Source organism: Sesamum indicum, linkage group LG12, assembly GCF_000512975.1.
Source record: "Sesamum indicum cultivar Zhongzhi No. 13 linkage group LG12, S_indicum_v1.0, whole genome shotgun sequence".
NCBI lineage: Eukaryota > Viridiplantae > Streptophyta > Magnoliopsida > Lamiales > Pedaliaceae > Sesamum > Sesamum indicum.
Window position 1 is genome coordinate 4,754,087 of NC_026156.1, and position 26,530 is coordinate 4,780,616.

General features: G+C 38.9%; 7 protein-coding genes and 1 non-coding gene across 9 annotated transcripts; 2 read left to right on the forward strand and 6 right to left on the reverse strand.

Annotated features, from left to right (window-relative positions):
- Positions 68–5,010, reverse strand: LOC105175626 (UBP1-associated protein 2C). Of its 2 annotated transcripts, none has more exons than XM_011098127.2 (2): positions 3,681–5,010; positions 68–638 (listed from the first exon to the last, which is right to left on the reverse strand). In XM_011098127.2, exon 1 carries the CDS (start codon positions 4,918–4,920, stop codon positions 3,682–3,684), a length of 1,239 nt encoding a protein of 412 aa, XP_011096429.1. In that variant the 5' UTR covers positions 4,921–5,010; the 3' UTR covers positions 68–638; position 3,681. The 2 variants fall into 2 exon arrangements, with proteins under 2 accessions (XP_011096429.1, XP_011096428.1); XM_011098126.2 differs by lacking the exon at positions 68–638 and adding an exon at positions 1,681–2,551.
- On the reverse strand, positions 6,069–9,177 carry LOC105175627 (U-box domain-containing protein 4-like). The gene is made up of 2 exons (XM_011098128.2): positions 8,487–9,177; positions 6,069–7,104 (listed from the first exon to the last, which is right to left on the reverse strand). Exons 1-2 carry the CDS (start codon positions 8,954–8,956, stop codon positions 6,258–6,260), a joined length of 1,317 nt encoding a protein of 438 aa, XP_011096430.1. The 5' UTR covers positions 8,957–9,177; the 3' UTR covers positions 6,069–6,257.
- On the reverse strand, positions 11,334–11,404 carry TRNAG-GCC. Its single transcript has one exon. It is a non-coding gene; the product is annotated as a tRNA-Gly (tRNA).
- Positions 11,522–17,370, reverse strand: LOC105175628 (ubiquitin-like modifier-activating enzyme atg7). Its single transcript, XM_011098129.2, has 14 exons — positions 16,869–17,370; positions 15,054–15,271; positions 14,682–14,873; positions 14,539–14,593; positions 14,362–14,456; positions 13,996–14,185; positions 13,789–13,897; positions 13,564–13,708; positions 13,332–13,490; positions 13,040–13,228; positions 12,694–12,894; positions 12,495–12,610; positions 12,203–12,359; positions 11,522–11,806 (listed from the first exon to the last, which is right to left on the reverse strand). The coding sequence occupies exons 1-14, from the start codon at positions 17,002–17,004 to the stop codon at positions 11,633–11,635; spliced, it is 2,136 nt and encodes a 711-aa protein (XP_011096431.1). The 5' UTR covers positions 17,005–17,370; the 3' UTR covers positions 11,522–11,632.
- Positions 17,787–19,845, reverse strand: LOC105175629 (transcription factor bHLH30-like). Its single transcript, XM_011098131.2, has 3 exons — positions 19,734–19,845; positions 19,061–19,647; positions 17,787–18,498 (listed from the first exon to the last, which is right to left on the reverse strand). Exons 2-3 carry the CDS (start codon positions 19,400–19,402, stop codon positions 18,034–18,036), a joined length of 807 nt encoding a protein of 268 aa, XP_011096433.2. The 5' UTR covers positions 19,403–19,647; positions 19,734–19,845; the 3' UTR covers positions 17,787–18,033.
- Positions 21,220–22,831, forward strand: LOC105175630 (probable inactive dual specificity protein phosphatase-like At4g18593). The gene is made up of 4 exons (XM_011098133.2): positions 21,220–21,244; positions 21,375–21,455; positions 22,056–22,310; positions 22,403–22,831. Exons 3-4 carry the CDS (start codon positions 22,082–22,084, stop codon positions 22,555–22,557), a joined length of 384 nt encoding a protein of 127 aa, XP_011096435.1. The 5' UTR covers positions 21,220–21,244; positions 21,375–21,455; positions 22,056–22,081; the 3' UTR covers positions 22,558–22,831.
- On the forward strand, positions 23,487–26,016 carry LOC105175632 (plant-specific TFIIB-related protein PTF2). The gene is made up of 2 exons (XM_011098135.2): positions 23,487–25,523; positions 25,763–26,016. The coding sequence occupies exon 1, from the start codon at positions 23,707–23,709 to the stop codon at positions 25,288–25,290; it is 1,584 nt and encodes a 527-aa protein (XP_011096437.1). The 5' UTR covers positions 23,487–23,706; the 3' UTR covers positions 25,291–25,523; positions 25,763–26,016.
- Positions 25,368–26,523, reverse strand: LOC105175631. The gene has a single exon (XM_011098134.2). It carries the CDS (start codon positions 26,318–26,320, stop codon positions 25,910–25,912), a length of 411 nt encoding a protein of 136 aa, XP_011096436.1. The 5' UTR covers positions 26,321–26,523; the 3' UTR covers positions 25,368–25,909.

Sequence of the window (26,530 nt, forward strand, 5' to 3'; positions counted from 1 at the left end):
AAAGACGAGGCCCCTACAGACTTTAGCCTCAACAACCACTACCCCCGTTACATAAACCGTACGGGATACGTCAAACAATTGGTATATCATTTTATCAATCAATTTCCTGGTAATTGTTAATACAATAAACACCCTCCAATAGGGGCTGTACACAATGGCCTTCATATACCAACAATTTAAGAGACTACGCCCACACATTAGGTTATCAATAACCTGATGAACCAAGATAATGCAATGCCACTTTGCTGGAATGTTGAGCTCAGTGTTTGGTGGCTGGACATACTCCATTGCTCCCAACTATATCAGCCACCAAGAAACAGAACATCACCGCATCTTTCTATATTTTTGGCCCCTCTTTCAAACCCAAAAAGCTTCTGAACGCTTACCAAATCCACATCCAAATGATGCATTTGCTCAATCAATATTTCACTGTGGCGTTTCCACTGCACAGGCAAGAGCCAAGGGACGAAGAAGTTCACCCACAGAAAATAATCTCAACTTGAGGCAGGTAGGCTGACAACAATAGACTCACTTAAACCCCCAACCATATGCCACACTGCAGGTCCCAGGCCTAGGCTTCAATTCAGCTACATTTCATAGGGACATCTCCTCAAAACTTAAATAACTCACATTGTCCCCTGAATTAACAAGTCAAGAATGGATTCTATAACATATGAAAGATATTAAGCAATGTTATTCTGCACCTCAGTGGCGAAAAAATAGTTTAATAACCAAGATTGCTAGAATTAAGCAACACAAAGATTGCTACAACACCTCAACAATTCTCATGCTCAGTAAAATCTGGACAGATGAAAACAGATCATCCACATTCCACTTAACAGCACATGAAACAATTTCATGACTTTAAACCCAAACTTGACAGGTAATAAAACAAACCTAAATCACCATGATACATCATAATAACAGGAATAAATGAGTTTCCAGAAACAATCTTAATGCGTGAGACTCAGCTCCAATACAAGGCCACCAACCAACATAGTCAATCATTCATATCACATGTCACTCGCAAATAACAGGATAACTATAATTGATCATAACATGAAATGTCAGAGCATATCAAAGCTCAACTTCATGCTTTTATCTAAGGTAGAGAAGTCAACCAAGATTTGGCATCTCAAAGGCACCTGATGAAAGGAATACTGAATAATGCTCCAAAATGAGTAAAATCAGAGCCATCAGGCTAGAGCTCACTTCATTTTCACATACTCAGCCTCAGTGCCACCAGACTAGAGTCAACAATGTCGCGCAACAAGTTCTTAGTTTTCTTTCACTTCCTTGGCCACTAGACCAAATTAGAAGACTAAGTGAGTGCTTAGAGGCTCTTTATCATACTGGGTTTTATGCATTTTCCTTGGCCACATTGTCAACAAGATCCCATTCAAGTGGGAATTTAAAAGGGGCTTCATGATCATTCTGAGATGTGGTTAGGCTACTATATACGAACATGTCAGACTAGGAGCTAAGAGAAGTTGCTTAATAGTTTTATTTATTGCTAAGTGTTGATGAATGGAACACATTCACAACAAAGGAAGCCATTTCAACAGGCATTCACGCGATTGATCACAATAAAATACCGGACATGTTATTAAGTATGATACTTGAGTTCCATCACGCCAAATCTTTACATAAAGAAGCAAGTGCCAAGTTTAAAATAGCCAGAATCAGCAGTTAGAAGGATGCCCAGAGCAAAACAGGTCCCATCGGAAGAAATGTAACTTAATCACAATTACAACCTAATTATCTGTGGTAAATTTCCAAGTTCATAAAAGGCCATTTTATTTAAAAAAGAAATGGTTGTTAATGATGGGTGAAGAGCGGCCAAGGATGCAGATTATAAAAAACAAAAAAACAAAGAAAAGAAACAAAAAGAAAATTATGCTTGGGGGAAGAACACAATGTGCTCCATTCCCCTGATTGAGTAGCACCATGATTCTTTGCCTACTTTTTAAAGCTGGATACATAGTTTGCTGAAGTACTAAAGAACAATGCCATAAGTGAATCGTGAATCAGATGAAAAGAATGGAAAAAGCTTACGTTATCCCGACACCTAACAAAAGGAAATGTTTTTGAAAAGAGAAAAATAAGACTGTGCCAATGCCCCAGGAGATTTTTGGGTGCCAAAACCAATGAAATGGCAAAGCTTCCACATATACCACAGTGCGCCGCAGATAATGCATATATATGAAAAACATAAAGACAAAATAAGTAACTAAAGGTAAAATGAAGTAGCTCTTTACAATATTCTAGAAATAAAAATGGCAAGTAAACTGAAGCTTGTCATATAAAACGCAAAATCAGATCTAGAGCACTTCAGAGCTACTTATCACATAATACACCAATGTCTCAAGTAACAACTTTGAGCTCATTCTAGCACAAATATAGCTCATAATCCACAACTTATGGGTGCAGATAGAGTAGAGCAGCCAAAGATCTACAGCAGTCCATTTATCAACCAAAGATTTCATAGTCGGCAATCACATAATCACCACAACCATTTAAAACATTTGCGCCCAAGAAGCTGTCAAAACACCTGAACACATAAACATGCAAAACTCAATCCATTATTCAAAATTCAAACTCAAAAAACAAGTGATATGCTGAAATCATGAACTAAAACTGTAACCCTACTTTTTAATGAAGCATTGAAAAACTCAAGCTGGCCCTTTTTTAATTCCTAATTCATGAAATGCATTGCGGCATAACAACAAAGCGAACATAGTCCCTCAAGTTTTTTCATCATGTGTCTTGATCACGACTTTTATGTTTGCCAGGTGTTTAAATAGATGGTGTCGTAAGCAAGAAGAAAATAAAATAAAGGGATTAGCAAGACAAATAACAGAAGATTAGGAAAAATGTTGTAAGAGAGATCATAGTTGTTAAAGGCCCATGGCGCAGAGGTACTCTGGAGCCACGGCACAGGCGCTTTCCTTTTTGAAGCACGGGTCATATTTGCATAAATAATTTATATTTTTAATCCATTTGTAGTTTTATCAAATCAGCATGTTCAAGATTAGGCTTCAATATTTTAGCCAAAAGATTCAAGAAAAAAGCAAATTTGTTAACTTTCAGCTTTTTTCCTTATTTACAGAAGGCCCAGCCTTTTAAGGCTTGGCAGGGCGCGCCTTGCACACTAGAAAAAAGCACCCTGGGCCTGCACCAGGTGAAAGCCCAGAGCCAGTTCTTTGAAACGGCGATAGGCTCTCGCTTTTCGTACCATGCGCCTGAAGCACGCCATAGCATGCCATTTATAACTATGAGAGAGACAAAGAAAACATTAAATCAAAGGAGCACCATACGTTCTAAAAGCTCGCCAACAAAAAACTAAAGAAAAATCACAAATCAACTTGTTAATTATGCACGAAGGGGAAGTCCGCAACTGTACAACTAAAGACCGGTAGTGTTTTGTTTTTAGTAGCTAGCAAAACGTGTATTTATTCTTCACTCGCTTCAACCATAAATGTGCAATTTTCTAGACTTGCAGCTTGCAAGTGTCTAAATCTTCCTGGTCAGTGTTCTATCCGGTAGCTTCAAACAACTAGATGATGCAACTGGTATGACGTCTGCAAGTATATTTTTAAATTACCTTTATAAGATATACTTAAGTTAGCCAAAGCCTTTTTGTTGCCCATGAAACACGATGCAGTTATGGTCATAATTACCTCAGTATGGCGGCATACCCTGGTAAGTTGGAAGCCTGGGCCCTGGACCAGCTCCGGGATGGTTCTGCTGGGATGGGTATGTAGCCTGAAGCCCATAGTTCCCACCATCAGGATAACCCCCTGAGCTCTGCATGCCAATGCTGGTAGGAGGAATTCTATAGCCTCCAGCACTGCCCAATCCTCCACCAAATTCCCCAGGTCCAGTCCCACCTACACCATCATACATGGATGCACCCCCTCCATATCCACCACCATAACCTTGACCGCCTGGTCCTCCTGGTCCACCCATTGCAGTATTGTAGCCTGAATTTTGATGCATCATTCCCGTCCGCTGCGGTGGCTGAGGCATATTCGGCCCTGGCCCATACCCCATATAACCTCCCATTCCATAATTCGGCGCCTGCATTCCCATGGGCCCAGAATTTGGCATCCCAGGAACCATGCCTCCTGGGGGGCCAACATTTGGCTTCTGTTTCTTGTTATCTGCGGCCAACTTACACACCACCTGATGCCCATCTATAGTTTTCATGGGATCAACCAACGACGCCTTTGCACCTTCCTCTGTCTTGTAAACAAAAAATGCAAAACCCTTGGCCTTCCCAGTCTGCTTGTCAAATCCTAGTGGCCCTTCCTCAATCTCACCGTACATGGAAAAGTGAGCCAACAACCTCTCGGAGGAAATCTCAAATGGAATATTACCAACGTAAATCTTCCTTAACGCCACGTCAGTAGAGTGGGAATTACCTGAATTTCCAGCGGCTGCGAGTTGAGTCACTGTTATACGTCCATCAATCTTCTTGTTCGGCTCTTTGAGGGCTAAGATAGCGGCATCAATATGCTTAAACGTTACAAATCCATAACCCTTAGATTTTCCAGAGTTCTTATCAGTAATTACGATGGTGTTGGCTTCATCGAGCTCCCCATACGCAGCGAACACTTGGCGAAGTTTCTCGGTGGTGGTTTCCCAGCCGAGGCCGCGAACGAAGAGCTTGCGCTGGACAGGATCGGCGTCAGCGACGGTACGCACCGCCTCCAAGACATCGGGGTGACGGAGGACAGCCGCACGTAGGATAGGAAGGAGCTGCTCCTTTGTGAAGGGTTCGAGGATCTTCTCTGCATCTTCGGGAGATAAGATGCCGATCGGCGGCGGTGCGCCGGCCGCTGCAGTGTTGTTGATGTCGCTGGTCAAGGGGTATGCTCTGCCGTACTCGTCGGCCTTGCGCTTCTTGGTAAGATCCATGGATGAGAATAGAATTTTGTCGAGAAAACCCTAGGAGAGAGAGATGAGCGGAAAGTAACGGTGGTGTTTGATTCCCGAAAAACCCTACTGGTAAAAAAGATTAATTTATAGTGTCCTTTTGCCAAACGCTGCGTTTTGTGAAAACATTTTTGGTGCTTACCGCCTCGAGGAACATCCCAATATACGACGCAGTATGGTCTGTGCCTGCACCTGCATCTGTATGGCGTATTTGGGTCTCTCCATTGGGCTACATTAATTCATAAGCCACCCATATTTAATTGGGCTACATTGGTCTGGGCCTGAACTGACGGATTTTAATTCGGATCACATTGGGTTATATTTGACATGGGATATTTATCACAATCAATAGCAAGAGGACTTTGAGAAATGCCTTCTCCAGGGGTACATCTAAAGTCTTACCAGAATCTTAGAGATCTAAAGCATACCCATTGGAGTAGGGGAACCAATGAAGGTTGTTCATATTTTTTGGAACAACAATACTATTCAAAATATTTAATTTTTACACATTTATTAATACATCTCATCTGATATAAAACATTTGCAATTAGCAAAAACTGTTGCATATATGTTTCAATTCCAATTTCATTTTAAATTTTATTATTTTTTTATTACAAAAGATGGGAAAGCAGGGGTGGAAGGGAGAATTGTGCCGACATCATGAGTGTCTTTATAGTTGACTAATTGCCGTCTATTTCATTCAAAATTTAACTAAATGGGAATCAACACACAGTTCAGAACGCAAATTTAACTAACCAAACAATTTAACAAAAATTGTAACACACATTTTCATACAGATTCTCTATATTGTATATTTAGTGAAACTTTGGTTGTCTCAAAGTAGAATTTCTTTGTCCACAAAACAATTGGAAGAGGAACTGAGTTACTTGGTCCATAAATCTTTCAGTATCTGATTGCATTTGCAACGGAATCAGATTCCACACGTCCTAATTGAATGGATCTGCATCAATTTTAACTCTACACTGTTCCTGTCTCTGGATTTCTCTGTTTTTGTGTTTCAATTTAATTCTTGTTTGAGGGGTGAGGATAGTTTGAATGCTATCCTCTGCTGGCTCTTCCATGAATTGTGAATGGATCCCATGATTTCGAAGAAAAACAGAATCAAGAAATGAACAAATCCCATGATTTACATTCAAAATCAACAAACGTTTGGTTGCACAAGAAGTGCAAGGTAACAGGAGGCTGAATTCTTTCCTTTGTTAAAGATGCTACCTTATTCCTCCATATACATATATTTACCATTTTCCAAAGAAAAATGAAAAAAAAAATTGCATCCTGTACTGGACCATTGCCAATCTCTAGTAAGGCAAGCTCTTAGAACTGGAACTAATCACCAAAGCTTTAAGCTTTGAAGAATCCTCAGCTCCGTTGGCTCGACGAGTAATCGTTTCCATGTTCTTGTATAAGCTCTGCTTCACAATTTTCTTCATCAATTTCTTCCCTTCATCAACATCCCTCTGACTGAGGGGTGAAACACTCAGTATCCTCCCCACCTGCGGCCCCGAATGAGCCCCCACTCTCATTTGCCTTTCGTCCTTAAACCATTGTAGTATCTTCAGAGCTCTTTTCTGAGCCAATGGACTGCCCAGTAATGCTACTTCAAGAAGAACTTGAACGATTCCAGCCTTTGCCATTTTCTGCCTTTGCAAGGAGCTCTGATGAGCCAAAATCATCAAAACGTAAGCCGATAGTTCTTGGCATTTGGGCTTCTCTTCCCACGTCATGATCTCTATCAAGCACTCGGGCACCGTAGCATTATGCTCAAGCCCCTTCCTTCCCGGTAACGTTACAACTAAGTTTCCTAAGGTTGCTAAGGCTTTTTCTGATAATTCTTTCTCTGAGGACAGCTTAATTAAATTGTCGACAACCCCTGTTGCGATCAAACTTCCAGCATTATCTAGAACTGAAGACAGATTGTGCAAGGTGCTTAAACATAATTCTTTGGTCTCAATACTTGAACAGGACTCAAGAATGGAGAGTACCAGGGGAATAATTCTTGCTGAGGTGAGGGAGAATTTGCTGTTGGCCAGGGCTGATATAGACAAGAGGAGCCGCGCAAATTCTTGCTTTGATGTTTCCTCCAAGACGGTGACGTTCTGGGGTAATCTTGACAAGATTCCTGCCTCCACCATGAGAGCCTTATTCCTGAAACAAGAGCAAGAATGCCATTATTGAAAGAAACAAGGATTTAAGGAACAAAGTGCCATTATTTGTCATTTCTTTACAACCTGCTTTAATTAAACAAACATACAAGGGGCAACAGGTGGGTCGGGTAACTTGGTCAAAGCATATACCCTTATGTGGGACTTCCGCGATTTTATATTTGGTGGCCCTAAAGACCCCATTGCACAAAACAAAGACATTATTATGCAAGGTATAAGTCAACAAGATTCTCCACACTAAGTCTGCCTCTGAAAGTGATGGTCAGCGGATCGAGTTTTATATTGTTTGACGGAGAACCCATATTCAAATAAGCACAGTAAATTAGAGCTACCATTTCTTCATATGTCAAATTAGAACAACATGCCTGCTGAATTAGAATTTTGCAGCCTGAAATTCTTGCAGGCACTGTGGAGTGGATTGCATTAACGTAAGGCACCTTATCTACGTCGTCATTTTGGCTCCCTTGGCCCCTTCCAACAACCCACCAACCAAAACACAAGATGGTTTGAATTCTCAGGTTTGATAAATGATTATGAAAGTCCAACTTTGAATTACTGGAGAAACGATGGCAACATGCAACAAGTCCTAATCCCATATTATATAGCTACTTGCTAAAGTAAGCAAGTTATGTTAGATCAACGAACCATCACTTTCCTCAACGCGCGAGCTACAACATAGTACCTGTCAAAGTTTCAACTACGACTTCCGTTCCGTGCTTCACAAACCATAAAAAAGCATAAAGCCATAAACCAAGAAATTTAATTTTCCATGTGAGAGCCACTCAAAGCAAAAGGCAAAGCTCAAGATTTTGATGGCTGTGAATGAAAATCAATGCATGTGGAGGCACCTAACTTCAATTAATGAATGCTGAATAATTTGGCATGTTATTAACACAGTCCTTAAAGTTTCCCTCGTCGATGATAAACCATGAACCGGAATCCTGAACGGACATGCACCGATTGAGGGATTGAAGATTTGGGGTTGGGTGCACATATCAAGACCTTCCCAGCACCCCCAACCCCCAGTCCCCCACAAGTCAATAATGGCCAGTGGGCCTGCACTCATGCATTGCGGTTGATTCTTTCTCAGCAGTTCCAACAAACAAAAAAATAATCAACCAATGAAGTAGGTGATGTCTTTGTTTTGATCCCCGCCCCAGACTTTTCAGTTTTCTTCCACTAGTAAGAGAAATTTATTTTGAAATTGACTTCTTACTGAAAAATTGATGACACTTTACGCAAACTATTCAACTTGTGATCAACTCTAATCTGATTAATCAAGACAAAACAGCTTTTTCTTTAACTTTGTTTTACTCAAACCTAAAGTTAAAAATCAAAAACGAGATTAAGTAAAAATTAACTCACGTGAAAGAGCCATTAGCGAGCTCAATCAACGCCCCAACAGCCAGTCTTTGACGCGCCACCACCTCCGAGCCAACCATGGCAACCAGCGGCGGGATAACACCGAGCTCAGCCATGGTTTTCCGCCGCTTCAAGTCTTCTTCCGCCAGCCTCTTTATCTCTTTCGCCGCCGCTTCTTTCTCCTCCCAGCTCCCGAAATGAAGCATCTTCACAGACTTTCGCAAGGCAACCACCCAACCATCATTAACATAATCATCACGACCCTTTAAATTTCCTCCTGTGCCCACTTCAATCCTGGCTTCTTTACATGCATCCATATCCATATCTATAGGTTTCTCCGCCTGCTGTGGCGGTTCGCACTGTTTCTCGGCCGCCTTTAAACGGGGGAGCCGTTTCATGCGACTAAAGAGCCTTAGGAAAAAGAAACAATTAGTAAAAGAGTCTGACCCTTTTGGTGGTTCTTGAACTGACATATTTCAAGAATTCTGAATCAGCTCTTGGGGCCTAACTTTTTTTAAATTAGTCTAATTGTCTGACTTTTGGTTGAGAGGAAAAGCGTGCAAGAATCAGACAAAAAGAGAAGGAGACTTTGTGAGAAAATACAAAGAGAGCAGATAGCACATGCAGCCCAAGAAACCTGTCTGCTTCATGGGATTGAAAGAAAAATTTCTGGTACATTACATCAACTGAAGCAAAATTTTTGTACAATAAGATTTATTATATGGGAATATACGAAAGTAGAATTCCCATAAATGCCCATGTGGTTTCTGGGATTTTACTTAGCTGGCTTTTGGGGACACTGAAATTAGTGAGATATGACCTAATCATTGATGTAATTTTGTGAAGAGTCAAATTAAGGGTAAGGATGAATGGCATCGGAAATGGAGGGATGAGGGAAGGGAACCTAATCTTTTGGACTTGCCTGTGACATCTAAAATATTAAACTACTACTGCCATACACCTAATAGATCCAGTAGGAGAAATTTCTTGATTTCACAAAATATACATATATCTTGATTAGGTAGTTCTTTATTATTTATTATTCTTGATGCTAAATAAAAAATAGCATCATTGAAATAAGAATATGAGATTTTCAATAAATAAAGATTAAAGAGGAAGTCAGATCAGTGGAAATACCCACTAGATTTTTATTCTTTTGCAATCTTTTAATTTTGATCATTAATTACAATAAAGATGTATTAATGATAATGCGAAAAGATGAAAATATCCTCCATAAAGGTAAAATGTACCTTTATAGGGTAATAATGTTTATGTTTTTTTATCGAATTTGGTTACACTTGGACCAATTTGACCCGATTATGGACTCGAAACTGAAACTGTCAATCATCAGCCATCTTATAAATACCCCTTAATTATTATAGGCTTTGGTATAGACATCGATTGGGAACGAATTTAACAATCTCTTCATCCTTCAGATCATAACACTTTTTGTATTAAACTACCCTGTGAATCAGCCCAACCTCAATTGGATCAAATTACTATAATTAATTAAAAGTATTCGGTGTTTATAAACCAAGAGAATATGGAAAAGAACATGGTTAATGGGATTAATATGTAAAACATTTCACTTTAATTTACAGCTTCAACTGGTTTTGCAGAAATAATGTTGTACAATATATGCTTCGTGACATACAGAAGATTTACAATCTCACAAATTAAGTTTTATACAAATCTGTCAGTTTTAATGCAAATTGAAAGTCATTAATTGTTTGTGGGAATCAGGTTTGAACTCGTGAGGCTCCACGTTCCTCAAAAATCGGTGACAGTACATGCAGCTTAATGTGGGGAGAAGTGAGCAAGAAATCTGGAAAACGATGCTCCCGTGTAGTTATGAGGACAAATAACTGGAAATGTACAGCCCAGAGTTTCGTCCTTACAGCTAATCACCCTGGAATCCAGTTCCTGAAAATTTAAGACGAGATGAGTTTCATTAATCAGAGCCATAAATTTCTGGTAAGGAATTGCGTACCACTCGTGCGCTCTCGTTAGTGGTGTGGTGCCTAAATATATAAATAGATTTGCTGAACCCGAACATGTCCAGCAGCTATGAGGTGTGGGAGTGTGGCACAAGGGGTCCCCCACTACCCTCCAATTTTGAACGTATGGGATTAGAGGAGCAGGCTGCAAAATTAGCATAAAACACGTGAGATTAAGAAACACAGGGTGGTGTTTTAGGTTGTTGTGGAGGTTCCACTATTGGGACTTAGGGAGGATATGAGATGCACTAGCAAAAGGGGGAATTGAATTGACATTGTGGAACCTGACAAATGTGGATATATGTATGGTCCATTTGAGTGGTGACGGTGGATGAATATTTATTTATTATTGTAGGTTGCGTATATGGGCGGAGATGAGCATGTGTCTGTCTTGTAGCCTATCTAGGTGCTTCAACATATGGAGAAGAAGGCAGTTTGAGCTCATTCTTGGAAACTTCTCCGGCGGGCTTGGTGAGACTGGAAAAGGGCTAAAACGGGGGTGGTGTTAGATATGGATTTGGTCTGCCAAAATTGACCCATTTTGGAAACTTTTTAGATCATGTTCATGTATCCCTCACTATTTCTCCAATACTTTTTTTTTTTTATGAGAAAAATGCGATTGTAATATTATAAATGAGTAAATTAATTCCTAACAATTTATCTTTTTGTATTTTTTAAATACAATAATTTATTTAGAAAGTAACAATAATTTCAAAAAACATAGAAAGTAAATTACTATTTTATTTTTATACAAAATAATTTGTTCATTAGCGTAAATTGTCATTCACCCTTTTGTTTTATATATCTATATCCAAAGGTAGTAATTGGTTAAAGCGCAAAAAGGTTAAGAAAATGCACCAGCCGGGAATCGAACCCGGGTCTGTACCGTGGCAGGGTACTATTCTACCACTAGACCACTGGTGCTCGATTGACCTAATAATGACATATATAAAAGATGAAGTGCCGCCCAACCAGGTAACTTCACCAAGGATGTCTACTCTACACACCGGAAAATAAATCTATGACACTGGCATTTGGATGAGCGATGAAAAGATGGATTTGCCACTTACGCAACTTTTCCTTTTATTCGCATACAATACTAAAAAAAAACCGCAATAAACTGAATGTTACATCAAATTATAAAAAAAAATGCTAAATTTCAACACACTCCTCGTCCTCATCACCACCCTCGTAATCCCAGTCAAGTTCAAAAGACCCTGCGGATTTCATCAGTTCGGTTAGGCCAGTTAGATCCTCCAGATAAGTAGGATGGTTAATGGCTTGAAGGATGAAATCCAAACCCCTCTTCCCATATTCCGAGACCACCTGAACAAGGAGGGGTTGACAGAAATTTTCAATGGAAATATATTTGATGATTAAAAGGCATAGCATACTTCGAACAATACCAGCAAAACAATGTCATTATCTAACGGCATTCATGCTTGCTAACAGGCTCACTCACGCAGAAAAAGGAAAAAACGACAACCATGCACACTAATAAAAAAGTAAATAAATTAATTAATTATAGGAACCCAGAAAAAAAAAAAAAAAGGAACGAACCACAAAGAAGTAATAGGATGAGCACATAGAAGGGGTAGAAGATTGAATGGCAACAAGCCAACAACCAAATGACAATCATATCATAACCAAATAAAAGGCCAAAAACTAATGACATAAAAGATTTGGCAAAAGATTCCACCACTAAGCGTGCATGTATCTTACAGTGGAGCTACAGGCTGTGCAACTAGTCGAGGCATGGCCTACGAGGGTCATCTGAGAAAACTGAGAGAGGGAGCCTCGAATTTGATGGGGTAGAACACCAAGTGGTTGCTCACAGCCAGAATCAGTTGAGCTAGAAAATTCAGCTTTGGCCAATATCCTGTACAGGCCACATAGAAAAACCATATGTGAGCATATAAAGGAGCCCAAGAATTCAATCACATATGGCAGCTAAATCTCACATCTTTTTCATCCACACTTAGTTTCATTGAATAGATTTCATAAAGAAACTTACCCAGAAGGATGGTGCAGAATACCTACAAGAAGTTCAACTGCAAGAGATGATGCAATAGGAGCAAGCCCTGGACGTGTAACAGTACATTGCTGGTCTAACGTACGATTGGAGGTTGACTGTGGAAATAACAGAATAATTAATGTTGTCATTATGGAATGGCACAAATAATAAACCCAACAGTTGCTTTGAAGACATTTACATCAATAGGAGCAACAACATCGTTGCAAAAGTAACAACCCAATCTCTGAATCCTAATGTTTTCCATGAGAGAGAGACTTCCAACTGCTGCAGATAAATCATTCAGATCTGCATCTTTTACTTCATCAGAAGAGCTCAGTGGACCAGCTCCATGGCGCATAACTACAAAGCTATCAAACCCTAGCCCAGCAGTAATCGTGATCTGTGATTAAAGCACACAAAATTCAACAGTCAGCAATGAAGGAGAACTTCTCTGTCCAAAAATGGATTTTAAAATCAAATGATACCAATTTCAAGAAAAATAGTAACAGCAAAATCAGTCACAATGGGGGAAATTAAAGATCAACCTTGTTGGCATTTGCACAAAGAAGACTTGGGAGCCATCTACTTTCACGTGTATCAGTTAGCAAAAATACTGCATCATGAGAATCAATCAGATCATGCAAGTGTTGGCAGTCCTCAAGCACACTATTCTCTTCTTGACTTGGTACAGGATGCCCAGGCATTGGGATAGCCATTACCACAGACTCTGCTTCCTGAGACAGAACACAACAAAAGGGGAAAAGAACATAGAAGAAGATTTACTTAGGTGAAGACATCAATTCTTGAACATAATAAAAGAAAGATAATACTACCCACCACCGCTGGAAATATCCGCGCTAGACTTTTTACTGCTGCTTTAGCCTTAAATTCACCACCATTTAGGCAATCATCCAAGGTATACAGGGACTGGCGAAGTGGATTAGACATGGACACTTTGCCACTATCAACAAGTGTGATCTTCCGAACGCCCCATGCCTGCAAAAGAACAAAATTGTTTTAACAGAGGTCGGCAAATATTAAACTATATCCAGCATTTCCAGACACATACCATAAGCATGCGGGCGACCTGGCATCCGAGTGTACCAGCTCCAAGAAGAAGACATTTTGCAGATGACAAGACATTGAGATTTAGGGAAGGCAGTTGACGCCATCTCATTAGCTTTAAGTTCAAGTCAGCAGCTGCAATTGCTAACCTGTCAATTGAAGTGCAATTTCGTGATCAGAATATCCTAATGTGGTTATGAGTCATTCACTGATAGTTTATGTGCCATACCTAGTTGGATCCATTGTCTTGGCAAGGCTGATACACCTTGAAGTTTTTCTTCCTTTGCTATTATGTTGCCAACCAACAACATTTGGCATGTTCTGATGATTTCTCAATTCTAAATAAATACATGCATACAAGATTGTGTCAAGAGTGCAACTTCAGATACAAGAATAGAAAAGTCTGAAAGCAGTTGCATAATTCTAATAGATTTACCTTGCATATTTGGTATTGATGCTTCACCCACCAAGGATAATTCCAGGTCGGCAAAACCATGATTCTCACGATAGCAAAAAAAATGAATCTTCTGAAGACTCCATTTTCTGCAAATAAACCAGAAGAAGTTTCGAAGTGGCCAGCCAGGATTATTTGGAAGATGACAAGGATCATAAAATCCAAACAGGACCTGCAAGGAGTATGATATATGGTTTACTTATTTAGTGTTAATTCATTCCCGCCAGCTGAACCTAATCGGTAAAGTAGGGGGATTATCTATCTTCCAGTAAATACATGGGTGTGCCTGTGCAGCTGTGCATGCATAGCTTAGCAGATAATGCATTTCCTTTAATATATGTGACAGACCTTATGACCGTCACGTTGGCAAGCTTCAAAGTCAGCAAGATGCCTAATAGTCACAGCTGAATTTGAAGAAATAGACACCAGGAAGAATGGAACATCTGCAAGAAACTTGACCGTCTAGGCTGTTAACAGCAATGAAATTAAACAAAGGTAAGCCACAAATGTACAAAATATCTTTACCTGTTGTTGAGCACATGTTACGCCATTCATTACAAGCCGTTCTCACAGATTCTGCCTATAATCAGAACAGTACATTCAAAATAAAACTTAACATATCAAAGAGATATCTAAAATGCTGTCAAAATAGTTAACAATTAGAGCACCTCTTCCACACTAAACCATTGAGCAGCTGGTTTCAGATGAACCACAGTTGCTGGAGGGTCAAGAACCAAAGCAGGGAAAGCAAACCAGTAGTGAAAGCTCCATTTTTTCAAGTCAGCAAAAGAAATAACAAGAAATCGTAAAAGAACACTACTGTCCTCCTCAACTTTGCCTGAGTTAATGTCCTCCCAGATCTGACAATTAACAAAAATGCAAAATGAGAATATATTTATATTCAAGGTGATATTTTAACATTTTAAATTAGTACACCTCTCAGATATGGAATAAAGTTCTCTTAACAAATAAACAAAATTGTTTCTTTCCAGTAATAAATAATTTAGGAGACAAGAAGAACTCATGAATTAAGAGAGTACCTTTTCTGCTACTGCCCTGATGAGGCTCTGTTTGTCAAGAGCCTGGAATCCCTCCAATGTGTTTGTATTGTAGAGAATGCCGGGGACAGGACATCTATTTCTGTTACCACGACTTATTGCTGGCATAAATGATGGTTCACTAGATTCAGGTGGTAAAGATTCAGCAAGAAGAGTTAAGTGATTTGACACCTGATTATGTGAGCAAGGTGCATAAAAGCCTGCATGAAATACAAAAAAGAACCAATCCCAATGAAAAGGCCGAATAAATTGGATTCGGAAGTAATACTACTGCCAGACTTCCTAATATAAGACCCGATCCCAGAAAGACTAAAAGAAAATCATGTATTGGTCCAGGTAAATCCATTTGATTTTATAGAAAAAATAAATCGAAATATTTCATGCCTTTGTTGACCTAACCAGGAAAGAAGTTATCCTGAAAAATAGGATAATTCTTAATTGAATGAAATTTGATCAGAAGCAAAAGTTCCTGCATGCTTAGAATAACCAACAGGTATTATCAAATTCCACAATGCTATGCTAGAGTTAATGCTGTATCACCAACTCTCTACCCGTCCTCCCCATTCAATTTTCTCTAGTTTCAGATTTAGTTAGAAAAAGAAAGAAGACACCACCAACATTAAAAACACTTCTTATGATGCAAATATGAGACTGTCATCAATGTCATCCTTAGGATGCCATTCAGAGGTTCTGAATGAAACAATACAATCCTTTTAAGATACTCTGTGACCTAAAAGAAACAAATAGACAGAGAGAATCGAGTTGAATCTGAGGCCATAGAATCTCAGTACAACATCCTCAACTCTGAAAATTTTCCTATATTCATCTTTTGTTTCTTTAATCTGTCCACAATTTCTAAATGCACATTAATAACCTATGATCTGGTTAGTATTGCTATTACTACCACAATAGTATCAAAAGAAAACTTAATTCCCCTGCTGCCTGGTTCAAGGCTCCCATATTCAACCTTTTTAATTTCACCTTTTTCTCTTTGGATGAATAGTCAATCTGTTTGACTCCTTAGGTCGGTCAGCATCAGCAAACATAGATGTAAACAAGGAGATGATAGAGAATACTTTGCCAGCAACTCTAACATTTGTTGCACTTCCAAACCAAAACGCAAATTTTAGAAGAGGACCGTTCAATCGAGAGGAAGAATCTGGACCGTGCAATCGAGGGCACACCTAAAATCGGGGGCAAAATGGAATCCCTAAAGGAAGACGACGTCGTTCAAGGGAAGTTAGGGCTCAATCGAATGAGGAAAGGAATTGGGCTCCCTCTGATTGATCAACCTCAAATGAGCCAACAAGGGGACACGTGTACGGCTGAGGGGGAGCGTGGATAGTGTCGCAATGGAATTGCCGTTTTGGGAAGTCCTTGGTGATGAAGATGATCCCACCAACACTAGTGGAGGAAGGACAGCCGACATCTTTTTCTGAAGCAATTTTAATGTTATTTCAGCCTTATTTCTTTTTTCTTTTTGTCTGTAATTCCATGTAAAGGCAAGGAAGGATGTTGAAGGGATTATTATGAATTTGAATTTAGTCTTTTCTTTCCTCATCTCTTTGTATCTTCTCTTTTTCCCATCCCCCTTCTCTGTTACTTCAAAAACATCTACAATTTCTCTTCTGTTCATAACAACATTCCACACAACAGAAGTTAAAAAGGAGACAATTCAGGAAGGGTTCTAGAAGTTTGAAGTCTAACCAACCTAATAATAATTATTAGAGCCAGAGCAACTAGAAACATTATATGACTGAACATTGTGACTAAACCTACGTGCAAGCAAAAACATACCCGTGATAGGAATAGGAGACTCATCAATCCCCAGTTTGTTAAGCTTCAACGATGATAACCTGTGCCAAAAACCCTCATCCACTGAACTTTGAAAGGGTGCAAATTGAAGAATCGACTCTTTCTCTTGATCCACCATACTAAATAATACAAAATCCTCTACTTCTCCTTCGCTTAATGTGTTGATCGACCCAATATGATAAGTCACAGTTTCAGAAAGAACAAATAGGTTAAACTTAAATTAACAAAAAACTCAGACTGAAACTCCGGTAAAAAACCGCTCTCAACGCCTACTATGACGATTCCGCAAAAATTCAACACAAAAGATAATTTGATTCCCAAAAGTATAGTTGCACAATAATGAGCAGTAAAAAAATTAGGGCACAAAGTTTTGATTGGGTTTTGGGGAAACGGCCAGCGTTCAATTGCCGAACGTCGACGTTTGAGTAGACATCAGACATAAGTTTAATAATTCCTTGGAATATCCGATTTCTTGATAAGCCCAACTGGTTTTCATAAAACGAATTATTCCTAGGGATTTAAATAATTTCCCGTAGACAATCAATTAGTAGACCGACCTTTTAAACTAATTGGGTGCTAAATCATTTGATATTGGGATCATATACTTTTAATTCTCTTATTCTTTATACTAAAAAAAAATCATCTTATTACACAAATTATAAATAAGCATATGTCATATCATAATTAATGCAAGTAAAAAATGATGATCGTGTTTGGTTGGAGTATAAAATAATATAGTAAAATTGTAATTTTTTTAAATGTGCTTTTCCATTTCAATAATAATTACTTGGAATAATTAGCTAAGACTTTTTCCATTAATATTTCAATAACTGTATCAATATGTATATTATCATCACAAATCTCTTTTCTTTTTGTATACAATGGAAATGGGATCGGGACAACCTGCTGCATTGGAAACTAATACTTCGTTTTGGTCGAGTAAGTGATGTCAATTTAATCGATTGATGATTGACATATCATCACAAATCTAATATTTAGAAAAAAGTAACACTAAAATACCATTATTATGTCTATTATCAATCCATACTCCTCCAGCGATTCTCCACTGTCACCATAAGTATACATTACTTTAGACCAACTTGTTCGACAAAATGCCACTGTGAGTACTCTCGAAACGAGGACATCATCAAGAATCGACATAAGAAACCCGACGTCTTTTCTGAGGGAAAAATATTTCCCCCCCGTATTCGGCTGATGCAGAGACCTTATCAAGAATGTTGCTTAAAGCCGCAGAAATTGAACTAAAATGCAATTCCTCTGCTGCAGTACTGCCACAGTTCCCTTCTCCACTGGCAGTAATTAAGAATACAATCTTGACTCGACCTCCCAAGGTAGAGATCTCACACTTCAACGGTTGCCAAGGAAGATCATTTATAGCTTGTTTTACATTAGACAAGAGATCCGGCGTGTAGTCACAGCAAAGCGAAGCCCTTAGCAACACTGACCCATCGTCTGCTTTATCCTCAAGTTTCTCAACTTGTACTTCGTTGGTGTCCGTTGGGACGTGCAAGCCTTCACTGGCCCGTCTTGCAGTTTTCTTCAATTGCTTCACTTCACTTATGACTTCAGCAAGTAATGTAGCTTTATCCATCTGAAACCAACAATCACCAGAATGGTGAAACATAAACCTAATGGTGGTTGTAATCATTCATGTACAAAACACAAATTCGAGTTGTTACGACAGCAAACCAATGGTTATAGTATCTGAAAGTGACCCATGGAGAAAAAAAGGATGTATGCATATAATTCATCGCTCGTCAGCCGGTTGGTAGGTATCCTACCATTCAAACATACTGCATCAAGTAACACAATTATCAGCTTTGACTTTCGAAAATTAAATAATTCTCAGATATTCAGAAGAAGATAATGCCCAGCTATAATTACATATTTTTAGTCATCAACACACATTATGTTGACATTTTGACAATATAATAACCTTTTACTTGAGAGCTCTAGAATATTTTTTAGCATGGCAAGAAACTTGATGAGCCCAGCACTAGAAACCAGACCAACACACCAGTAAGAGAGAGAAACCAAGAAATGAGGTCTCGGAAACTAATTGGACATCAGAAATCCAACAACTACAGGAATCTCTTATTTCTACTGAATTATGTAATCGATTATTACTACAAGGGAAGAACATATTTATTAACCTTTCCACTGATCGGCGCCAGAAGACCTCGGAGTGTGACCAAATGTGCATTTATCCTCTCTCTCCGCCTCCTCTCTGCCTCACTATGGCTCTTCAAAGCAGCCATAGTCTTTGACTCTGAAACCGCAATTTTCTTTCCCATTCTCTCTGAGGCTTTCACTAACTCACTTTTCTCATCGTCCAACACCAATGTCTGCTTAACAGACATAGGCCCGTACCCCTGATTTTCGGAAATCCCACTTAAGTTCCCAGACAAGTACTTGTCAGAATACATAATCAAAAATTCTCCAACCCAGGCTGATACACGATGTGTACTAACGTAAATCAGAAACCAGCACAGCATGCCAATGAATATATGACTTCAAGATATAATTAACTTTGTTATCTTAATACGTACCACGAATACCACAAAGCACGTGAACTAAATCGAATGCTTTGCGTGTTTGTACCCTTCAAACTATATATTTCAAGAAACAAGAACGAGAAGTCTTGGCGACCATCAAGAGGAGTTTGTGCCTGTGCTAAACTATAACAAAATCTAAAATCTCAAACACCTGTAACTGCAAGCGCATGTGCATAATTGTGTGCCTGAATTATAAATATTGTGTTAGAGTTTGTGCTGCGGCGTGGAGTTGGAAACTGAAAAGCAGTGAAGAATCGAATAAGTAACGTACCTAATGGATGCGGCATGGGCCTCCAAACTCTTAACAAGCCTGATTCTGGAAACTAGTACCTAATTAATGGATGTGTCATGTGTGCAGCAGCAGCATGGAAACTACTATTTGTTGATTCATTTTTCTTTTTTGTTTTCTTCCATTTCTGGACATTATTATTGATAGTCAAATGGAATCTTTGTGCCCACAAACTACCCATATTGATATGTCAGAACCCAAAGTACGTACGTACGGCAATAAGCGCACCAATCAAACTTGGCCCCGCTAAATAAGTACTTTAGGTTAGGGGGCTGACTGCCACTGACAGCTGACCCAACTGTTATAGACTACAATTTTCAGCCTTGTTAGGTAAATTCATGAACTTGCTTTTGAAAAACACCGGCAGGCAAGCAGGCAGGTGGATGAGCAGCAGCATGCATGACGAGGAGGTTGTCAATTGTGGGCCGGCCGGCCGGCAGACTTGATTGTAATGTGATGATTCTTCTCTATTTAATTTCTTGGGTCATGACCTGCAATACTCTAATTTCATGCTTATTGTTTTTTAAATATATATGAATGATTGTGTTTTATTTTAATCTATTATGTCTTACTGATACTCTCTATATTTATTTGAAATTATGTCTACAAAATGACACTTAATTTTGTTGACTAAATATGAAGTCCAAGCGGTTAGTTACAAGGAAAAATGTAATCTTTTGTTTTACTCCCTTATGACATTATAAATGTGTAAATTACCTCCCATATAAAAAAATTAACAATTTGCTATTTATTTTCATAGGGAGTAATTTGTTATTTACAATATCATAGGGATAAAATGCATTAAACCCATTGGTTACGTTTTTGAATATTATGCAGGAAATAAAATGTATATTAAGGTGTATTTTGATGGATACGAATTTGAGTTTTATAAATTTAAAAAGTACAATTGAAATATATCTAACTTACGTAGCTAACAAAATAAATCAATATGAATTTTAAAATACTTTAGAATCATTAGTCAAATGAATTTAAAATCTTACAGAAACTCTTAAAAATTCGGACACAATGTTAATCAATTCGATTTTTATTAAGGTACAAGATGTTTAGGACATACAAATGATTTTTTTTAAGGTAGAGGGGTAATTAAAGTGTTTATATATTTATTTTGTGTAAACATTTTCGGCAATACACTATTTATTCATGTATTTACAAAGACATAAAAAACGAAAAAGAGAAAAAAAAAAAAAAAAAAAAAAAAAAGAAGAAGAAAAAAAAACGAAAAAAAAAAAAAAAAAAAAAAAAAAGAAGAAGAAGAAGAAGAGAAATTAGGCAATCACTAATTTGGGCCCCTCGGACATTGCTTCCATACCTGCCCGTACAAATAGGCGGTCTTGGGCCGTATCTGGTAGCCAATAGCATTTTGTAGATTACGACGGCGTTTAAGTTCGGGGGAAGGGCTCAATTGCCTCTGCCGACAGGAAAACCTTCTTCAACAGTTATTGGTAAGCCCTTTTTCTTCTTCCAATTCTCCGGTAAGATGCGAACAACGAAATTTGTAATTGGTTGAAATCAGTGTGTAAACCCCTGAACCAGTAATCATTTTTTCGTTAAATGATTTTCTTGATGAAATTACATAATCTAATTCCTGTCAAGACTGTCCAGATGTTGATGGCTTATGTTGGATTGGCGTCGGACTTTTGTGTAAAATCGAAGAATTAGAGCCACAACCGGAAGTAGTACTTGGTCAGCAATATCATTTCGTTCAGAAATTAGTATATTTTAGGATATTTTCTGTTATTGTCATTTTGAGAGACTAAATTTGTACTAGGAATCGTGAATATTTCTCGTTTGTTCATTGTGTCCTGAAGTTGGTGTGTTTACTTCGTAATGGCTGTGGACATTCTTGTATTAAGTCAAAATTTCACTTGTAAGAACTATTCTTTATGATGCTATATTGAAACTTGCGTAAAATGAGAGAAAGGGAGTTTTCAGCTTGATTCTGGAATTCCTTATCAGTTACTCTATTAAATAAGGAGGTAGCTTGCTAGCTTGTAATGTCCCTAAGGGTCCTTGTGCAGAAATTCTCTTATGAGATTGCTGTGGACATTAATAAGTATCTCTTGTTGATCTCTCTGTATGCAGTTCTCTGAACAACCATGGCCTCAACTAGCTATATTTGCATGCACTCGACTAACGTTTTATTTAGACTCACTTGATTTTTAAAAATTGTATTAGTGTATCATCTTTTATCACTTTCTGATTTTCTTCAAAGAAAGGCATGACGCGGAAGGCTTTCAAGTCTCAGTCATATGGTAATTCTTAAGGTTTCATGTTTTCTGATAGCTTGGAGCTTTAAGCAGCCAATTGCAATGGAACCGACTCTGGATAACATTAGCCCAGGCTCTGATCCAAAACCTCCAGTCATATACCGGTGCAAGAAATGCCGCAGGATTGTTGCTACTGAAGAGCATATAGTTTCTCACAAACGTGGAGAAGGACAAAAGTGCTTCAAATGGAAAAAGAGAAATAGTGACTTGGATGTCGAAACACCAGAATGCTCCTCTATTTTTGTGGAGCCCATGAAATGGATGGAAGCAGGTAGTTTAAACCTTAACCATCACATTCCTTTATGACCATTTGGTGTAATTTCTTAGCAAATCATTAGCTTTGCTGGTGCTTTGTGTTGGCAGTGGGAGAAGGTTGTGTAGAAGACAAACTCCAATGCATCGGTTGCAAAGCCAGACTGGGTTCCTTCAATTGGGCAGGCATGCAGTGTAATTGTGGGACGTGGATTAATCCTGCCTTTCAATTGCACAAAAGTCGTATGGATGAGTGCCGTGTTTAGGTGACTATGTTAGTTTCATTGACTGATGATGAGACGTCTGGCTGATCTGTAAATGCTTTGACGACATTTTTTTACCATTTTTATATGGTGCAAGATAGAATTGATGCGATGCCCATTTTGCTGTCATTACGTCTAAATTTCCGTTTACCAGTTGACAGAAGGTCACCACTGCCTTCCCTAAACTGCTCATGTTGTAGCTGTTAAATGAGGATGTCAGTAAATGCTCTCCAGAAGTTCTGGTGGAGCTCTATCTACCTGTTGAAGAAGTTGGGGTTGCTCTTAAGAGTGGTGTTCATTTTGTTTAGAATTTCTACATCATCAATAGATATGTGTTCCTACAAGGATCTATCACACTTCTTAGAGTGATTAGATTTAGTTTTGTGGTTTTGGATTCTCTGCTGGAGGAGGGAAGGCGCTATACACAGGGATGATCGACTCATAAGTTCACCAGTATATGCTCTAATAAGTTTGGATGAAGGTGAAATAAAAAAACAAATATGAGTCCTGTTTCTCCAAGGAAAATATTTTACGGATAAATTATGTTTATACTCCCTGATGTTAGGTCAAATAAATTACAATTACACTTTCTGACTGGTGTTAGTGTATTATTCTTCGAGGTGTGTTTGTGTAAGTTTTGCTATTGAATAAGAGGTGTAGTTGTATTTTACAAAAAAATAGGGGATATTTTTATATTCGGCCTAAAAGTTGTCAATTTAACTTATCCTATTGTTAAATCATATATATGTATGTATATATTTCCTTAACCCAATAAAATAGATCAAACCCATTCTAAAATTTGTGGGCCGAATTGTAAAAAGCAATTCTCAAGAAAACCTAATAATTCAGCCTGTTATTTAGTGGGCCGTTCCCGCGGGTCCAGGAGTCGGTAGCGTACTGCTCACAATTCAAAACCCTAGAAAGAGCCGTTGCAATTAAGTCGTTGATTCATTCTTAAATTTCCAACCTTACGAGCTACATCGCAGCTCACTCCTAATGTTTTTCTCGCTATTAGTCGTCTCCTGGATCAATCTTAGTTTTCGTTTGTATCGAGCTTTTAACAATTTAATTTTGAAATCCGTAGCTTTTTCGCGACAGATTACTCCAGACCGGCAATCTTGACGGTGGCCTCCTTCGGGATTTAAGGAGAAGATGGAAGGTTCTCGCCCTTGCCAGAGTTGCAGGAAGAGAACTCTGGTTCCCGACGATGTAACGGGCAATATGGTCTGCACATCGTGTGGCGTCGTTCAGGATTTCGATAATTTTCAGGCGCATATTGGCGGCGTCACTGGCGACACGGGCACTTTTGTTCGTGTCGGCACTGTTGGCAGTGGTAGTGTTCGCAACTACAAGGAAAATAAAATTTTTGAAGCCCAGAAATTGATTGAGGATTTTATGTTCAAACTAGGGCTTTCTGGTTCGAAGTCTCATGAGGTTAAGCTTTTGGTTGAGAAAATTACTAATGCAGAATATGGCCAGGGGAAATGGTTTCCAGTTTTTGTTGGTGCTTGTGCTTATGTTGTGATGAGAAAGGATCAGAAGATGCTGCCAATTGTTGAAGTAGCGGATTTGGTTGGTTGTGATGTTTATGAATTAGGTCGAATGATTAGTCGGGTTGTCGATTTTATTGATTTGAAGTTGCCAGAGTTTGATATCGTTAAATCTTTCGAACGCGCGATCAAGAGTTGCCCAAGTTTTGGCAAGGCTCCGGAGGATGTGGTTCAGAGGATGTTGCAACAAGGGGTGTTTTTGATCCAGTGTTTGATCAAGTGGTTTGTGACAACTGGAAGGAAGCCTATGCCTGTGGTGGCTGCAGTCTTGCTTTTTGTCGGGGAATTGAATCAGGTACATGTAAAGATTGAAGATTTGGCCAAGGAATTGCATGTAGCTGTTATTACATGTAGACGGAGGTACAAGGAACTACTGGAGAGACTTGTTGCAGTTGCTAGAGCTTTGCCTTGGGGAAAAGATGTAACAGTGAAGAACATTGTGAAGAATGCTCCATTTGTCATTCAGTACATGGAGATGAAGTCGACAACACAGGAAAGAGAGAGCTTTGAGGATGTCCAGTATGACATGGAAGGATTGGTTGGACACTGTTTGCGCAAAGAGATTGGGTATACATTTGATAGCTATACCGTGGAAGATTCCAGCTCTCAGTATTTTGAAGTTGACCAAACATCAAATTTGAGCAGTGATTGTCCTGACAAATTCCAGATTTCCCCGGAATCTCTGACCATGATTTATTCTAATTTCTTGGATGAAGTTTCTTTGGTCAAGGCCACTGAGGAGATAGGTATAGGGAATAAACGGAAAAGGCGAAAAACGTTCGACCTTCAAGCATGTACAGATTGGTGGCAAGGCAAATCAGACTTGAGCAAAAAGCTTCTCCTAAAGCAGATATTGGAAAAGGATGTGGGGTTGGATGCTATGCCCCCATCTTTTGATAAGGCATGCTTAGTTAGGGGAAAGCGGCAGGAAAAGATAAAAGCTGCCAAGCTGCGCATCCAGAGGATTATGCATCCTGGAATTGTTGCCTCTGGTTATAGCAATGGTATTTGTCTTTTTGAGCCAGAAAAATCTGAGAAGAAGAGAAAGAAAATGAAAGTGGATACGGACTGGGAAGATCTCATCATTGAAACTCTCCTACTTCATAATGTAAAGGAAGAGGAGATAGAGAATGGACATTACAACGTCTTATTGGCTTTGCATGTATTTGATGATGGCATTGCATGAATGGTTGCAGTGATGTCTATGTTCTAAACTGAAGCTGTTAGTACAGAATATGCGGACATCAGTTTTGGCTTTGCATGTATTTGATGATGGCATTGCATGAATGGTTGCAGTGATGTCTATGTTCTAAACTGAAGCTGTTGGTACAGAATATGCGAACATCAATTTGGCAGATGCATTTCTCTACCAGAAACTCCTACAAGCAGAAGTTTTCCTTCTATTCTTTATCGTTCCTGGTATTTATACCAGATTGATTATTTGATATAGAAGTTCTTTATATGATCAATTTAGTACAAATAGGCTTTTCTTCTCTTGTGCATCCTTGCCTTTCAACAGATCTCTTCTCTGCATCATTTGGAATAGTCAGATGTTTCTGAAACATTCTGAAAATTATGTAAAAGGACAAATGGCTTTTATCATGATTTATATTAGTTCCATGAATATATATATTTCTAATATAATTGTTTGCCTCCAGCACTGCATTATTGTTCTTTCGGCTGTGGAAATTTTATGAGAACAAGGACACGGAAGGAAGATGCGAAACAAAGACATGAGAGAACATCATTTGGAACTTGATGCAGTTCTTGATGTGCCTAGATAACAAGATAAGCCTGATGTTTCATTACTGGCCTGCAGCAAATGCATCAACTGGGAAAGTCTTGGTGATGCCTGCAAGACTCTTGAAGTGGATCTTCCCAGTAGGTGGATCATCAACGGTTATCTCACTGACTGGAGGCCACAGCATCAGCTCCTTGGCCTTCACTCCCTTGAGCTTCTTGATTCGCTTCTTCTCCACATACCCAGTTATATCTGTATCATAGCTCACAAGCTTGCTAATCATCTTGAAGTTGTGCTCCACTTTCTTCTTTTGCTGGATCCACATATAGCCTGTGCTCCTCACAAATCCTACTTCAATCACATCGGCCAGGGGCAGTAGCCCTTTTGGCAATTCAAACTCATCGAGGAGGGATATGGCCATCTTCAGCCCATCTTCATGACCTTTCTTGACAATTCCTCCTTCCTTTTGTGCCATTGCGTCTGTAGGGATCTTTTCTTTCACTTCTTCCGCTCAGTTGTGAGATTGATGGAATTTCAAAGTTATTGGCTTGTTCAGAATTTATACGGATAAACACCCTGCAAGAAGCCAAAACGCAATGGAGAAACCAAAGTGATGGGACATTGTATTGTCCACTGAAACTAGCACTAGAACAGCAACTTCGCTCATCATTTTCATCAAAGTATG

Coding starts and splice junctions, on each gene's coding strand:
- LOC105175626 (XM_011098127.2), bottom strand. CDS start 4,920: ATGGATCTTACCAAGAAGCGCAAGGCCGACGAGTACGGCAGAGCATAC.
- LOC105175629 (XM_011098131.2), bottom strand. CDS start 19,402: ATGCTGTGCTGGTTTCTGATTTACGTTAGTACACATCGTGTATCAGCC. Junction 18,499..19,060: donor TGGCGCCGATCAGTGGAAAG/GTTAATAAATAT, acceptor TGTTGGTTTCAG/ATGGATAAAGCTACATTACT.
- LOC105175628 (XM_011098129.2), bottom strand. CDS start 17,004: ATGGTGGATCAAGAGAAAGAGTCGATTCTTCAATTTGCACCCTTTCAA. Junction 15,272..16,868: donor GTCTCCTATTCCTATCACGG/GTATGTTTTTGC, acceptor TATTTCATGCAG/GCTTTTATGCACCTTGCTCA. Junction 14,457..14,538: donor TAACATGTGCTCAACAACAG/GTAAAGATATTT, acceptor AGTTTCTTGCAG/ATGTTCCATTCTTCCTGGTG.
- LOC105175631 (XM_011098134.2), bottom strand. CDS start 26,320: ATGGCACAAAAGGAAGGAGGAATTGTCAAGAAAGGTCATGAAGATGGG.
- LOC105175627 (XM_011098128.2), bottom strand. CDS start 8,956: ATGTCAGTTCAAGAACCACCAAAAGGGTCAGACTCTTTTACTAATTGT. Junction 7,105..8,486: donor CTCGCTAATGGCTCTTTCAC/GTGAGTTAATTT, acceptor CTCTTGTTTCAG/GAATAAGGCTCTCATGGTGG.
- LOC105175632 (XM_011098135.2), top strand. CDS start 23,707: ATGGAAGGTTCTCGCCCTTGCCAGAGTTGCAGGAAGAGAACTCTGGTT.
- LOC105175630 (XM_011098133.2), top strand. CDS start 22,082: ATGGAACCGACTCTGGATAACATTAGCCCAGGCTCTGATCCAAAACCT. Junction 22,311..22,402: donor CATGAAATGGATGGAAGCAG/GTAGTTTAAACC, acceptor TTGTGTTGGCAG/TGGGAGAAGGTTGTGTAGAA.